Genomic DNA, 17479 nt, shown 5'->3' with positions numbered 1-17479 from the left:
TTTTTTTATTATTATTATTTTTTTCCCACTTTACCCTATTAGACATTATTACTACAATACTACTTGTGTATTAAGAGAGAGTGCTCGCATATGGCCGGATTGCTAATTGTAACAAAATGTAATAATTTAGGGGTATTGTGTACAAAATAAATTTGGACATAGTTTAAGAGTTTTATTATTATTATTTTTTTTTCCCACTTTACCCTATTAGATATTATTACTACAATACTACTGTGTATTAACAGAGAGTGCTCGGCATATGGCCGGATTGCTAATTTAGAAAATCTAACTAATTAAATTATGAAAGAAAAATGTTAAACCTCTAGATTTTTTAGTTTGAAAAATTATTACTGTATGTGACAGTAGAATCTCATGGTTATAAAATTATTAGGGAAAAGTACAATGACACTCCTGAGATTTGTTATATAGACAGCCTTATAAAAGTTGTTTGTTTTTTGAACAATGACACTCCTTATCAAAATTGTCATCCAAACAAAGCCTTAAATGGTTCGAAAATACAAAATTGCCCCTTAATATTAAAATCAGTTTTATTGTAAAATATCAAAAATGTTAAAATGTCAAAATTACCCTTGAGGTAATATGAGCCACAAAATGGCGTCAATTTATTGTACTGAAATTCATTAATTTCTCTGAGATATTGTAATATTCTAATTGCTATGAAATTTTTACCAAAGGTTCATTTGCACGTCTAGTAACTCTGAAAATTTCAATAATTTTAGTCAAACAGATATTTTTATAGAAATTTGGCACATCCTGTTTGGAATTTTCCACTTTTTGAAATTAGTTTTTTAATTTATTTATTTGATGGAAAAAAAATCATCTCCATTTACTCTCTCAAAGGAGGAAGTGAACATCTAACGGTGGTGATTAACGCTACATTTCTAACATAGCTTTGTCATCGCCAAGTTAGCAAGGTAAGTAAAAAATTAACTAATCTACACTTTATTTTACCATATATACGAATACTAATTTCTACAGTTATATTTTATACGATATATTATACTACTGAAAAAATACTATTCAACTTTATCTTTTTATTTAAATTAAAATACTTTTTTTTTTACTTTTTATTTTCTGTATCGGAATTCTATTCGTATATTGTTTATTCTTCTTCCGTCCTAAATAATGTAAATGCACAAGAACAAACAAACTAAATTTCGAGTTGCCTCCAAACAATGTAAAATGCATTCCAAATTTTGGTTATATATATATTTTTATGTTCATCAAACTTAATAACCCAGACTTTAAATTCTTTGGATAACCAAAGTCATTCCTGGATTGTCTCTAAATAAGATAATAGTTGTTTTCCCATTTTGAAAAAAATTACAAAAAAATAAAAATAACTGTCTCACTTACAATTGCCAAATGGCCAGAATCTTCATTCCAAAATTGGTCCGATGATTTTTTTTCTTTGAAGAGAGAGCTCATTAATCATAAAGCATCACTTTATGCAATGTGTTCTGGATTTGCTTTACGTTTGGTTTGGTTTTGCTTCTTTTAGGCTTAATTTTGACGAGGAGAAGTTTTCATTTTGTTTGGATGCAAAGTTGACTTTTTGTGAAAAAGGTTTTGTTTTTTCTTTTTGGGAAGTTTAATTTTCAACTTTTTTGTCACTTATTTTGTCAAGTGGGACTCATAAAGTAAAAATTAAATTCATTAAATATTGCAATATATATATATATATGTTTTATGCAAAAGTTGTATGTATAAATTGTGGGACTCATAAAGTGAAAATTAAATTCATTAAATATTACAATATATAAATATGTTTTATACGGAAGCTATATGTATAAATTAGCAGCTTGGTAAACACGAATTTAACTCAAGTGTCAAGTCAGTTTTTTTACCCCTCACTGGACCAATCAAGTGGGAGAGCAAACGGAGAGGATTTTTTTCCTTCTTTGACAAACTTCTGGACATCAGATCATTACTACCATTTTCAATTTTATACTTCCGTGAGTCTACTTTTCAAAATATTTTGTTTGCGCTGTTTCTAAATCAACACTTCAACTTTTTTACGTCAATTGTAAAGTTAAGTTAAAAAAGTCCACTAAAACGGTCAAAGGGCAATTCATTAAGTTGTAAAGTTAAAAAAGTCCATTAAAACGGTCAAATGATAAGTTTGTCCATTCTTTATGTTTCATATGTGGCAGGGGGCTACAAAGATATTTTTGTCAACTTTTTCAAACTTTATGAAATGTCATTGTCTAAAAAAAGTAGCTAACTTATATATGAACGGTCAATATAAACAAATCTCAATGTGTGTCCCCCAATTATTATTATAGCTTACATAAAGAAATTTATGAGCTTAAATAAAGAAAAATAACTTGCTGTCGGTTGTTCACTTGTGCGAATTTCAAATAATTTCTCCAATGGGTTGTAAAAGAAAGCATCCCTTTTGTAGCCATTTAGGTTGTCAATTTACGTTTATGCCATTTAGGTCGTCAATTTACGTTTTTGAAAATCAGGCTTTAGAACATTGAAAGCAAATGTAATATTTGACACTGGGAAAATTATAAAAGTGAAAGAAAAACTTTAGAAGTCAAATTATATCTTGAGAAATCCGTGATTGTAACCATAAAATCTTTGGTTCAAGATCAGATTTTTTTTTATTATTTATTTTAAGGATTTCTTCTTATTTTTTCAATCCATCTCGGCTGAGAATGCACAAACCTGAACTCTAAACTTTGTAGGGCTTGCACCTTAAACTTGGATAATGAGCTTGTGAATCCAATGAACACACACACAAAGAATACATAACGGACTGAAGTCACCAAGAATCGACAGAAAACTCAAGGATTTGGGATCACAGCTCCTCAAAAGCAACTTCCTAACTTGAAAATTTCAACATAAATATTTAAGAACTGAAAGAAACTTTTGATTTTAAATCAACCATAACTCTTGGGTGTAGAAAAATTACCACCCACTAATAATTTAAGAGTATTATTCTCTTTGGATTTAATGAGTTTTAAAACCTAAAAGTTTCATCAAATTTTAAAAGGTCTCTTTGATATCATCTCATTTTAGATTTTCAGAGATGAGCATAGCATGAACAATCAAAAGCCAGACAACACAAACCCACAATCAGTTTACCACAACTCAGAACCAAAAAGCTTGTTATGACTCGTTCACACAAATCAAACAAATCACAAAATTTATAAAACAAAAACACCAAACAGCCGTGAATAAATAGTTTAACACCCAAACAAACAAATCTACTACTCTCCCTATTTTCTCCTCTTCCCTCTCACATGACCAAGATTTGGGGTCTCTCTTACACTCATGTTTACATAGGAAAAGTAATAGCCACTATACATATAAGCCATTGAATCAATTAAATAATAATAATAAATAAATAAATAAATAATCCTAGTATGATCTTAGAGGAAAAATGGATGATATAATAAGAAGCTGGCAAGCCATTTCTTAGAGAGAAACAATTTGGCCTGCCAAAAACATCAAAGAGAGGGCTATCTTTTATAACTTGAGATTGAGGTCAACACCTCCTCCTGCTTCACCATTGCAGTTGCTAACAGCAGCTGCTTGGCCAGTTTTGCAGTTGCTTGTAGTATTTGCTGTTTGGCCAGTATGTGCTTTTGCTGATGGAATGAATCTGTAAAATGGATGTCGCTCAATCAACCCACACAGTCCTTGCTGATGAACTGATTCTTCCATGCTTCCCTGGAAATTTAATGGACTTGAAATTTATAGATAGCAATTACCCACAAAATGAAAACTGAAAATGGAAAATTGTGTAATGTGGTGTTGTTGTTTAATCTTACTGGATAAGGTAAACCTTCTAATTCAGATAATTGACGGTGATGGGTGGCTACATAAGCTGAAGGGGGCTTAAATTTTGAGCTTGGATGTGGCAAAGTACTTGTGGGGAGGGCCAATGTGAGAAAATCTCCACTCAGATTACCATTTTCTTTGGTGACTATACTCAAATTCGGTTCATACATTGAAGCTGAGCTTGAAGGGCTTTCTCTGGAAAGGGAGCAACAATACCATGTGAACATTCGAATTACAAAAATAATAAACATAAAGTTCTACAAATTAAGATAAAGCTGACCTGAAAGCAGGGTTGATGGGTTCAATATTATTTGTGCCTCCGTTGCTGCATGAAGCTGATTCATCTGATCTGGTGATGGGAGGAGCAACATATGTTGGAGGAAATCTGCCATGTAAAGAGGGGCCTGGTGGATTTTCTAGAGAGAAGGAATACGGCCTCTTTATACCAACCTTCTGCATTGTGAACAAATTAACCAACAAAATCAATTAAAAAAAATCTACTAATTTCAATTCAAGAAAAATTAATGCATCATTCAAGTTGCTCTCATTAGAAATATCACAAATTTAGAGTATTTTATACTAATTTTCATTCAAGAAGGGAAAATGTTAAACATTTAACGTACAAAAATCAAAACATGAACCCCAATCTTTCAAGGTTCTCAATTTTAATTCGCATAACCAATTCCAGAAAATTCCCTAAGGAGATTTTGTGGTCTTTCAATATAACAATCCAAGAAAGAATGGATAGAATTGAAATATGAAGAAATTAACCACAAAAATCCCATATTCCACAAGTCTCCATCTCATATAGGTACATAAAAAAACGAACCCCAATCTTTCAAGGTTCTCAATTTTAATTCGCATAACCAATTCCAGAAAATTCCCTAAGGAGGTTTTGTGGTCTTTCAATATAACAATCCAAGAAAGAATAGATAGAATTGAAATATGAAGAAATTAACCACAAAAATCCCATATTCCACAAGTCTCCATCTCATATAGGTACATAAAAAAACGAACCCCAATATTTCAATCATCTCAATTTTAATTAGCATAACCATCATCATCATCCTTGCCTTAATTCCATATGAATGGGGTCGGCCACATGAATTCTCTCTCCAATCTTTTCTATTAGATGCCATTTCACCTACTACATTTAGCTTTTTAAAGTCATTTTTAATAACCTCATCCCATGTTATCTTTAGCTGCCCTCTCCATCTTTTACCTTATATTATAACTAATCTTCCTCGTTTGATCGGCATATCTCTATGTCTCTGATGCAAGTGTCCAAATTATATAAGTTTACTCTCCCTAATTTTCTCACCAACGGGTGTTACCCCTAATCCTTCACTCACCCTTTCATTAGTGATCCCATCTCTTCTAATTACTCCATTCATCCATCTTAACATTCTCATTTTTGCCGCTGCACCACATGAAGGCGATGTTCTTGTTTTTTCTTTAAGGCCCAACACTCCGCTCCATACAACATTGTTTGTCTAATAACGATCCCCTAAAATTTTTCTTTTAACCTACGTTTTATTTATTTTTATCACATTAGATCTCACTAGCTTGTCTCCATTTTGTCCAACCGGCTCCAATCATACTAGTTATATCACTATCTATCTTTCCATTTTTTTGTATTATCTATCCTAGAGAACGAAATTGATTTTGAAGCATTATCATTACATTATCAATGTCCTACTCTTTATTAAATTGACACTTTATATACTCGGTTTTAGTTCAAATAATTCTCAATCCTTTCGATTCTAGAGCGTTTCTCCACATTTCTAATTTTATTGTTAAATTCTCTTTAGAGATATCCAAGAGCATGATATCATCGGCAAACATCATGCAAGATGGTATCTCGTTTTGGAATTCTTTTGTTATCTCATCTAGATTATTGCAAATATATATGGGCTTAGCACCGAACCTTGGTGCAATCCCACATTATCACTCACTAGTGTCTCCATATGTTGTATGCACTTTAGTTTGATCTTGGATACTTTTTTATGATTTGTGAAGGACTCATTAATTTAATTCCTCTATAGCTGCCACAATTTTGTATATCGCCTTTATTTTTGTAAATTGGTACTATTGTACTTTTCCTCCACTCATTTGGCATCATACCTTGCTTTAGGATGTTGTTAAACAACTTCGTTCGCCGCTCAGTTCCTACATTGCATAACGTTCACAAAGTCTCTATAGATATATTATATGGGCCTACAGCTTTATTACTTCCCCCATCTTCTCAAGTGTGTCCAACACCTCCTTGTTGGTGATTCTGTTTAGCATTCCTATATTAAAACCATTTTCTTCTACCTCTTCTATACTCTCTAGGGTATTCCTCATTTAATATAACAATCCAAGAAAGAGTTGACAGAGTTGAAATATGAAGAAATTAACCACAAAAATCTCATATTCCTCAAGTCTCCATTTTATATATGCGCATAAAAACGTAAATCCCAATCTTTCAATCATCTCAATTTAAATTAGCACAACCAATTCCAGAAAATGCTCTACGATGGTTTTTGTTCTTTCAAAAGAACAATCCAAGATAAAATTGATAGACAAGAAATTAACCACAAAAATCCCATATTCCGAAAGTCTCCATCTTATACAAGTACACAGATTCTACTGAATTTTCAACTAAAGAAGAATGTACAACTAAATTATACAGTTGAATAGACTATAAGCTGAGAACTTTTAAGCCATTAAGATGGACATTACCTTCTCTTCCTCTGGCCACATAGTCGGATAACTGTTGCTGTGATAGCTTTGGTTTGAAGGGGGCTCCAAATGAAAATTCATTACAGATGCTGATGAAGTCCTTGATGGGACATTCACCTACAATTCCCATGAGTTCAGGTACATAGAAAATCCATTGAAATATATAGAAAAACAAATATGCAACCGGCTAACCTTTGATGAAAAAGAAGGTTGTTGAATGTGTGGTGTTCTGTACGTCACATTAGGTGGAGGGCAAGATTCACAAGGCAAACTCATACTTGATAACAATCCGAATCCACGGTCTTCCAACCTTTGATTCTCCCCCTCAGAATTGTACTCACAATTCCAGAACTTGGGGCATTTTCCATTCCCTGAACCCGAAATCTCCGACCAACCAATCTCAACACCAGTCCCATTTAATGGTTTGGACAATGTAACACAATTTGGATGTAAACTATCAGCATTTGGGATGGAGAGGGGTGGTCTAAATAACAACGAATTCGGCGGAGAGAGATCGGCGAGAGAAGGTCGTGGTAAAGGGATAGTGGAAGGTGAAGGGCTATGCCTAAGATTGGCACATTGAACAGCTAAACATGATGAATTACTTGGGGATACAATTGAATTGTTTGACAAAATATTATTAGCTGCATCTTTTTTCTGTTGTTCCTCTAATCTAATCTTCTCAAGCTGAGCAACACCAAGTCCTCTTTGTGGGACTTTTTTCTGCTTTAACTTTTTTGAAGATCTACTACCACTGCCACTGCCACCACCACCACCATCCCCATCACTATTTCTACACTTCTGGGCATGTTTTTCCTCTTGAGCCATTCTTGGTCTCAGCCATCTAATAATAACAAGCAATCACAGAATTCTTATCCAGTGAACACAAATGAGTTAACACATACACAAAAGATTTGTCCCATTAATTAAGATACAATCTACAAAATCAAAAATCAAAAATCAAAATTTGAGGGTTTGAAGAAAAACCCAAATGCGAAATTTTTAGAGGAATGAAGAGAACCCAGGTCAAAAGGAACCCAAGTATCTAAATCTCGTGGGTTATGGAGTCGAGATCGGCAACTTCTATGCAAAGAAGAACACCAATAATTCAGCAAATGATGGTGTGTGTATATATGTATATATATATAGAGAGAGTGTGTATATGTGCGTATATATATAGAGAGAGAGTATCTCAGAGCTTCGGATTTTTCTGAAACCCAGTTTGTTTGTTTGTCTGAGAGACAGATCAGATGACTAAAAATAAAAAAGAGAAAGACCCAAATTTCGAAATTCAAACTTGAAAGCAAATCTAAAGCAATTTTGAATACTTTCTCTCTCTAATTTATCGCCCAAATCCTCGCTCCACTCCTCCTTTCCTTCCTAGACCGACTCTCTCCCATGATAATCTCTCTCTCTCTCTCTGTGTTAACTTGCACCTTTGCCAAGTAATGGAAACAAGTTTGATTCTGTTTCGTAGCTTTCGATTCATTCACAAATATATATATACACACACACACGAAAGAATTAATTTAACTCGGTTAGATTCAATATTGATTTCTCGTACTATATATTATATTTGTCATTTTCTATTTTTATATTTGATGACTGATTCATAAAAGGATGTAGCAAATTAATAAAATAAACAAATAAATAACACCTAATGAATGATACATTGAAACATGTTTGGCTTGATAGTGAAATTTAATTTGTTATTTGTAAAATTTTAATAAATATATAATATAGTTTTGTTTAAGTTTGATATTCTTGAGAATTATACTTAAATTATCTTGATGTTGTTTTTGTAAAGAGTAACCATTCTTACATTAAAATTGGTGATTGAACTTATGGTTGTTACCATTTCGTTTTGTCTTCACCTGATATATTTAAAAAAAAAAAAAGAAGAAGAAGAAGAAGAAGAAGTAGTGTAAAAAAAAACTCCTGTCATATATAAAAAATGCTCAAAAAATAAAAAAATCCCATATATATTTTAGGATAATATTTACCTACTCACTAATGATAGGGAGTTCATACTTACCCATGATATGGAGCAAAATTAGTGGAACAACTGTCTATAAAATAGAAAATAATCAAAATTTTAAAAATAGAATATTTACTGAGTCAACCCAAAATGATGCAAATCAAATCTTAATTTAACTATCTCCCTCCCTTTCTCTCTCTCAAACTATTTTACTAAAAACCTAATATGTTAATACCGAAAGTTTTGACTTTTATATTTCATGATTTAATATATAATCCTTACATATACTAATCAATTATTTTTATCTAAAATACACCAAATTATATAAAATTAAAATCAGGTTTCGATAAATGATTGTTTGATTGTTTGTATCTTGTAATATAATTTTAATGAAGAATTTTAGCTTAAATTTTTTTTTAGATCCCCTTCTCATTCACTTCGTGGACAAAAAAAAGAAACCACAATTGCTTAAGAGAGAGACGGGGAGAGAGTTAGATTTTAATCATATTAGGTTTAATCACGATAACCTCTTAAATCTTTTAATTTTTATTATTTTATATTATAGGGACACGTGTTCCACTAATTTTGCATCACATCAAAATAAGTATGAACTTCTTACTCACAGGTGAGTAGGCAAGTATTATCTTTTTTTATATTGAACACATAAGCACAATTCTTCATTTTTAAAATTAAAATACCTAAAATGCTCTCAAAACAAAATATAAAAAATATATATTTTTTACATAAATTTTGGGATTCTTATAAATATTTTGGAGTTTTTATAGAAAAAATAGTCAAATTTGATGGGCATATTAATTGGCTCATAGTAATAGGGATGCAACATGAAATGGAATAACTTCATAATCTATCTAATTTATACCTATTTTGATATAATTTGGCTCAATTTTTGAGTATCTTGAGATGAATTGTTTTGTCATTTAAGATTAATATTTGCAGCAATACTAGTAATCAATCATATTATATGAAATTTTAAAAACTATATAATTTCATATAAATAAATAAAAAATTATAGTTATTTTGATGACAGACATGTTAAAGTTGTATCGCAAGTGAAAAATAATTTAGTAAATGGATGTTTTGCTTCTATTTATTTTGTTGGAGGATTTTGAATTTATAATCATCAGACTGAAAAATAGAAAAATTCTCATAGATTCAAAGCAATTTGAACCAACATTGAATTGGAAATGAAATGATAATAAATTAAGGGAAAAAAAAATGAAATGATAATAAATTGGCACAAATCAAATTGTGTTGTACCAACAACCATAATAATCACACATGTAAAAGTTCAATATATTATTCTTTTTAGCTACTTTATATATATATATATGTGATTGAAAGAAAAAAATCCAAAATAAATTTAATTTATAATGAATCAGAAGTACCAAAGCTTTGGTATTGCAAAATATGAAGAGAATCTTTGTTTCGAACTACCTTCAGGTCACAATGAAACAACAGTACAACCCTCCCTTATTAATTAATAAGTGCCTTTCCAAGAAGGATATTAAATAATTGGAGAGGCCAAGCTATCTTAAATTTCATCATATTTTTAAGGGTAAAGTCTAAAAAATCTCTTTGAACTATGTCCAAATTTGTAAATAATACAGAAGTATTTTTTTTTTCATAAAACCGTCTTTTTTTAATTTTTTTATTTTTTTCCATAAAACCGCCTGAACTATCACATTTAGTTGCAAAATATCCCCATTGCCTTAACTATTTTTTATTAAATGACCATAATACATTTTCTTATTGAATTACACTTGATTTATTTTTCTTATTGAAACAAATATAAAAAAAAAATTCATACTAATTTGATAAAATATTCTCCATTAAATTTGCATAATTTTGCCTTTAATTTTGAAATTAATTATTTAAATGAAAATCTTAAGTTGAAAATTTTGAAATAATTTAAGTAATTTCATAATTTTTCATGAATATATTACATAAAAAAGGAAAAAAAATTATTCATGTAATTTATTAATATTGCATAAAAAAATATATTTGTTATTTACGTAATTTATTAAATTTTCATGAATATTATATGAAAAGAAAGGTATTTTTTTACACTAATTTTTTTTTAAATGTGAGTATAATAAGTTTCATTATAACAAGTTAATCATTTTAAAAAATGGTAGCTACTAATCTATTTATTATTTTTCATTTTTATGATAAATTGACACTAATTATAAAATTAAGGTAACTGATATAATTAATTTTGAATAATAGAAAATATAATAAAAAATAATTTAATAAGAAATGATAATTTTAATAAGAAAGGATAAAATAATCTTTTATAATGGATTTGTTCTTAATTGCAGCAAATTAATTTAAGGGAATTATTTGTAACAATGAAATAGTTCAGAAGAGTTTTTTGCATTTTACTTTATTTTCAATATACTATGCTATTTTATTGTCTATGCTAATGGATCTAAAAATGTCAAATTTAGTGTGGTAGAAGGATTGCGTGAGATCCGGAGAGAATTTTGTTTTCATATTTTAAACCTGTAACCTTCCTATCCATATTTTAACGTGACCTTCGTATCAAAATGGAACAAACTTGACCCACGGCTGCCCTCATCTAAGCTAATAGAGATCTGCCTTTACATCAGCCATAAGAAACTGTATCTCCAACTTGGTGAAAACAAAAACAAAAGTTGTGTATATATATTCGTGACGACCTGCCACACACTATGTTTGAGGAGGACAGTAGAGCCTCCATGACACCAATTATTTTACCACTGAAGATGTCAGCATTTTGTTAGATATACATAAAGATATAAAGTCACCATATCCAAGCATCTGTTCATAAGATTCTCTTTATCATGAATTTCTATCAGGTTTCTGTTTCTAGCTTCTTTGTTGTTTTCATTACTTCCTGGATTGTAGAACCATTTGATCTTCAGAGGATGGGTACTATATGTCTTGCATACCAATGGGGCTAAAGGAATCTACGAGAGCTTTCAGTTGTCTCAGCTCGGGCTCGAGCTTGAGTTGAGCCATACAAGCGTGTTTAATTTTGAGCTCCGTTTGTTTGCTTAATTATTTAGTTAGCTTCAATTGTTCTTGAGCTCAACATGAGACAAACTCACAATCTTTATCAAGTTTGTTCACGAATACTTGTTTATAAACCTATTTCTAAGCCCAAGGCCCTGCTCGTTGATCAAATGAGCTTAAGAAACAAGTAACTGCTTATAGCAACTCCATCAGTGCTCTTTTTGGCGAAATTGGGTCAATTTTTGAAGATTGGATGCTCCAATGGACTATGGAAAAAGTGAGCCCTAAAGAATGACTCTTGATGGAGTAGGGGGCACATGGTTCCGGTTCTCACGGTTCCGGTTGAAGCCGGAACCGTAACCGTTCACGACGGTTCCTTGAAAACGGAACCGGAACCGTATAGCATGGAACCGAATCGGAACCGAACCGTAGAAATGGTACGGTTCCGGTTGGGTTCCCATGCAACCGTTAACTCTCAGGCAAGCACGGAGCTTCAGACGGGTTAGGACCGTTAGGTTTCGGCATCGGAAAGAGATGAGCTTGAGAACTTCGTCGCCGATGCTCGCATATTGCGATCGCATTTCAGAGAGAGTTTAGTCACCGCATCGAACCTCGAAAATAGAAACGGAACCACCGAGAGCAGATCGGTTTGGGTGTTGAGAGAGAGACGGTGACGGCTCTGTCCCTCGATTTGAAACCACCGGCAACAGACGAGAGAGCATCGTTTCCGATTACCGGAGCTAAGCGACTGGAATATGCAAGCTAAGCACTCGTCGGGAAGGTTGGAGATGTAGTCGAGGAGATCAGGAGCGTCGGATAATGATGTCCTCAATTGACCAACATGCCGGCGTTGGTTAACTCTCGGCAAGCATAAAGCTTCAGATGGGTTAGGTTTTGACATCGGAAAGAGACGAGCTTTGTACATCTGTACTAAATTACTAATCCCAGCTTTTCATCTCTGCTGCATAATCTTGAATCTTCCACCTCATCAACTGAAGGAGCCTCGCACCCAAGAGCTGATGTATCAGTATCATCTCTCAAACCACTAGATTTTGTAGTTTACATACAGTTAGTTGCAGAGATAGAGAGGGCAAGTTCAGAGTCGAGAGAATAGAGATGGAGATTGGTGGCGATTGGGGAGGCTGAGGCTCAAATTAGGGCAAAAAACTAAAAAAAAATAGGTATATATATATATATACGGGGTTAGTTTTATATAATATATATATAATTATATATTATAATATATAATTATACATACGGTTCCGATTCTTATCGGTTCCCACGGCTGGAACAAGAACTGGAACCGTATGTACACGGTTCCTAAATTCGGAACCGGAACTGTGAGAATCGTGAAAAACAGTTCCGGTTCCAGTTCCACGGTTCCGATTTTGTTGTGCACCCCTATGATGGAAGTAGCTAGAAAGCAAGAGTGGGTTGACAATTGGGCTCACTTTTTCTGTGCCCATTTTGTTTTCTTTTATTTTTAAAATTCAGACCAGAACACTATTTCCTAAGCCCAGAACACCATTTCTAAGGGCATGTTTGGCTGAAATAAAAGCTAAAATTCAAATTTTTGGCTTACTTTGGTAACTCTTTTTTCTCCCTTAAAATAATTGAACCAAAGAGTCGTTAAGGCACCATTTGGCTAACACAAACAGTGCCTTAAAAGTTTTTTTAGGCAAAATTTTTTTTTTTAAAATTAGAAAAAAGTGATTTTTTTTTGTTTTTAAATTTTGTAATGTTTGTATTGACATTATAGCCATTAGAAATATAGCCGTTAGGAAAAAGTTAAAAAATAAATTATATTTTAAATTTTAAAAATATTAATATTTTTGGAGAGCAAAAGTGTACCCTTGGAGTACATGCGATAGCTAAATTTAGAGACTCTAAAATGCTGACGTGACTATAGAAAATGTTTATGTGACTATTGAAAAATACTGATATGGCAAATTCGGAGAGCCTAATTTTAAAGAGTCTATTGGAGATGCTCTTAACTTATTTGCTTAGCAAATAGGATTGAGCCGAACTTTAATCTAACAGAATCTGAACTGTTCATAAGCTGTTTGTCTTGTTTACAGCTCCAACGAGACTTAAGTACTGTCTTATTATTTATTTAAGATAACTGATTAGTTAAATTGATTTTTAAAAAAAAAAAAAAAAAACAACAACAAATGCCACGATAACTCTGGTAAAGGTTGCTCATTTTAGTAAGAAACTTTTATACTATACAAGTTGTCATTTAAACTAAAAAATATAGCAAATCACCCCCTTCAATTATAAAAAATGACTGAGTCAAGAAACTTTTATACTATACAAGTCGTCATTTAAACTAAAAAATATAGCAAATCACCCCCTTCAATTATAAAAAATGACTGAAAGATTCAATCAAGAAAAAGCAAAAAATATGCTGATTTATTGCAATTAACCCTATGAATTTATATTCCTCAAGCTTAACCGTCAGATCAACCGATCAACCACTCTTGTCAACCACTTGATCTAGCCTGTTAACGTGGTCCCATCAATAAATGGGACCCACCCACATCAGTAAGACCTAAATTCTACATGACGGCCCAACATTAAGTACTGGCCCGTAACTAGGTGGCCCATAACAATCATTTGTTCATCCATCGCTGTACGCCCAGAAACCCCTGCGATTCTGAGAGTCTCATACCACCAAGCTATGTTGTTTCAACCAGTTCAATCTAGGATCTGTGTTAAAGAAGTCTATAGATTCGTAATTTTCGCCACATGGTGGTATATGATTGGTTGACACTACCTTCTTTCATGGACTTATTTCACCTGATTCTACACCATTTTGTGTTGCTTGGCTGTTGTGCTTTCAAATATCAAAAAATTCCTTTCATTTTAGTTGGGGTGTCAGTTGAGAATAGAGAATTGCTAACCAAAAAAATAATAATGATAATATTTTTTTAAAAACTAAATAAATAAATAATTGAGACTAGAGAAGAAGTCCTCAATAAATAAAATTGCAATATTTTGTAAATTCAAAACTCTCTCTCTCTCTCTCTCTCTCTCTCTCCCCCATGTTTTTCTTTCATTTCCACTGTTGATGCTGCTATTACTTACAAGCCATCTTGCAACACATCCCAAGGTCATGGGTAAATTCTTCCCTAGTATGTATCTTCAACATCTTGACACTTGTTTCCTAATTTCCTGTTTTTTGTTTTTTGGATGCTAGATGTGACATTTGTGTTTATAATCTTCATTTGTTAATTCATTACATTCTTTAGCCATCTGTTTCAATAGTGTATTGCTTATCAAATCTGCAGTGCTTTAGATACCATTTTTAGATTTATAAAACATATTTATATTCTTGGTTCAATTGATTCATAACGATACTAATGCCATTTCATTTGGAAATTTAATCATAATACAAAATTTTCAAGTGGCCTTTATTTGGTCTGACATGTGTTTTAATTTTAATTATCATAGTAACGGTGAAGTTTGAACCTGACGTTACCGACTCTGAACTAAAATCACAATCTTTCTTGGATTTCTGCCTCTACTCGGTTTGAAAAGTTTTGTGCTAGGGTTGTGTTAGACACTATATGTCATTCAGCATCTTGATTGATACAAATGGGTTGTGGAAGTTGGTTTAAGGCAATAATTAGCCCAAAGAAAGCCAAGGTAATTTCCTATTCAATATTTATTTTTATTTTATTTATTTATTTGGTCTCTAACTGCCCCAAAACCTCTATCTTCAATTCATATACATGCTACTAAGATTCTAAGAAACAGGTAAAATCAGCTACCAAAAAATCAAATGGATCAAATGGGGGAGGTGTCAATGGTGAAGTATCCAATAATGTTGCCAATGGTAGTTCCAGCAGAGACGGTGGTGTTTTTAAAATGCGCAGGGAGGATGTTGCTGCCACGCGGATTCAAACTGCATTTCGGGCATTTATGGTATGGACTATACTATTTAAAAAAAAATTCAAACCGAAAATGCTATTATTTGGATGCATTGGATAAGATCAAAGTATATAACAATTCTCTGCCTGTATAAAATTTATAGGCAAGGAGAGCTCTACGCCATCTTAGAGGAACAGTGAGATTTAACTCCTTGATCGAAGTTAATAATGCTGCAATGCAGACATCAAACACTTTGAGCCATATACATTCTTGGAGCAGAATTCAGGCAGACATTAGAGCTCGCCGACTATGCATGGTGGCAGAAAGCCGGATAAGGAAAAAGAAATTAGAAAATCAGTTAAAACTCGAGGCTAAGCTTCATGAACTACAGGTACTAATGACCCTGATGCATCATGAATGTTTGTTTTCATGGCCTAAATTTATCAAGAACAACACGTTGTCAGTTCTGTTCATTCTTCTGTTTGGTGTGAGGATGTTTCAGTAAGGCCTCATGATTTTACAAAGAGTGTTTTCAATTTCTACACACAATAAGCGAATATATAGAGATAACATGAAAATTGAAATTCCTCTAAATTTCTACACAGCATTTAAGTGCTTCCAAGCTGCCAAACTTAACTGCAAATGAACAACTCAGGCACCAAATTTGCTTCCTAACAATAATCTGATTTTGCCCAACAGGTGGAATGGTGTGGTGGCTATGAAACCATGGAGGAAATTCTCTCTAGGATACAACAGAGAGAAGAAGCAGCCATTAAGCGCGAGCGAGCCATGGCATACGCCTTCTCTCATCAGGTATGCCAATTTGAAAATAATTATTAGGATTTTTATTTGCAATTCTCATGCTTTTTCTTTTCGAAAATATCGCGTGATTTAATCTGATTTGCAGTGGAGGGCCAACTCTAGTCCATACTTTGGTCAGGCTTATTATGATCTTGGCAAAGAGAGCTGGGGTTGGAGCTGGATGGAGCGCTGGATAGCTATTCGCCCATGGGAGGCTCGTGTTCTTGCACCTACCGTACTTCCAAAGAAAGTTCAGACCAAGCAGGGAAGCAAGGTAGGTAAAACTACAAACCGGTCGCCAACCAAAATCTTGGTTTCAGTCAAACCTATTTCATCAAAATGGGAAGGGAACTGCGAGAGCAAGAGAATCAAACAGAACAACGTAGCTGCTGAGACGCAAGCTCCACAAGAGGCAAATACTGAAGTTTTAAGCTTGTCTCAAGCTGAAAGTAATAAAACAAGTGCAGAGCAAGATCAAATTATTGCTTAGCAGTTCAATGGTCTGAACTGTGAAGGTTTTTTTTTTGGGGTCTTTTACTGCCTTCATTCCTTATTTTATCTATTTGAGATTGGTGTGGAGAAATAAGGTTTGGTATTAAGTATATAAAATTTAAAACAAACCTAATATTTGGGAATGTTCCAATCATCATTGTTGATACTGTAGAATATGCATACTAAGGGGTTATGAGTTGTCTTGCTATAATGGAATTAAGGATTGTAATAGTAAATTATTGTGCCAACCACGGGGTTTATGATTGAAACTTCTACGATTCAGTTTTGTTTGGATTCTTCTACCGTGGACTGACTTCTTGTTTTCTTTTTAACACACTCCTTCAACAAGAAGGGTCCAATTACACAAGGAAAACATAGCTATTACAGAATTATATATGCTCTGTAAATTCTTGAATAAATAAAACCAAATGTAGTACAATCCAACTCATGTCACTATTATACATTATCTTACTACAGTCCCTATTCTCCTAAACCCTTAAATTCCACCCATAAACCCTGTTTTTCTTTAATGAAAATTACCATTATAACTAGCCTATAGATTCAGCTCATGCATACCAGCAGGCTTTCAACTCTAAATGCACTGAACAAACTTCCCTTGAACTCTGAATCGTTCATCCAAATTATTGTACAAATTTATTGTAGATTTAGTAGGACTCGTCAACAATAAAGAAGCACCAACCACCATTATACAGTTGTCACCATCTCAATTGAAGCCGAAGTGTTCTTCTATTTTGGTCTTTCCTTTTATGCAAGACATAGTTT

At 32.8% G+C, this 17479-nt stretch overlaps 2 protein-coding genes across 5 annotated transcripts; one reads left to right on the top strand and one right to left on the bottom strand.

Annotated features, from left to right (window-relative positions):
- Positions 1-3154: 3154 nt before the first annotated feature.
- LOC132307653 (uncharacterized) lies at positions 3155-8053 on the bottom strand. Its single transcript, XM_059805476.1, has 5 exons — positions 6730-8053; positions 6538-6654; positions 4094-4266; positions 3804-4008; positions 3155-3702 (listed from the first exon to the last, which is right to left on the bottom strand). The coding sequence occupies exons 1-5, from the start codon at positions 7363-7365 to the stop codon at positions 3499-3501; spliced, it is 1335 nt and encodes a 444-aa protein (XP_059661459.1). The 5' UTR covers positions 7366-8053; the 3' UTR covers positions 3155-3498.
- A 6464-nt stretch (positions 8054-14517) lies between these two features.
- Positions 14518-16847, top strand: LOC132307651 (protein IQ-DOMAIN 10-like). 4 transcript variants are annotated; one of them, XM_059805475.1, is made up of 6 exons: positions 14518-14649; positions 15071-15178; positions 15290-15457; positions 15567-15794; positions 16103-16216; positions 16311-16847. In XM_059805475.1, exons 2-6 carry the CDS (start codon positions 15128-15130, stop codon positions 16692-16694), a joined length of 945 nt encoding a protein of 314 aa, XP_059661458.1. In that variant the 5' UTR covers positions 14518-14649; positions 15071-15127; the 3' UTR covers positions 16695-16847. The 4 variants fall into 4 exon arrangements, with proteins under 4 accessions (XP_059661458.1, XP_059661456.1, XP_059661457.1 ...); XM_059805473.1 differs by having other exon boundaries at positions 14984-15178; XM_059805474.1 differs by having other exon boundaries at positions 14518-14664.
- Positions 16848-17479: the final 632 nt, after the last annotated feature.

Source organism: Cornus florida, unplaced genomic scaffold (genome assembly GCF_030987335.1).
Source record: "Cornus florida cultivar Cherokee Brave unplaced genomic scaffold, ASM3098733v1 CherokeeBrave_3.0.0_Hap2_Chr05, whole genome shotgun sequence".
Taxonomy (NCBI): Eukaryota; Viridiplantae; Streptophyta; class Magnoliopsida; order Cornales; family Cornaceae; genus Cornus; species Cornus florida.
The sequence above is the reverse complement of the archived record's forward strand: the minus strand, read 5'-3'. Positions and strand labels throughout refer to the sequence as shown.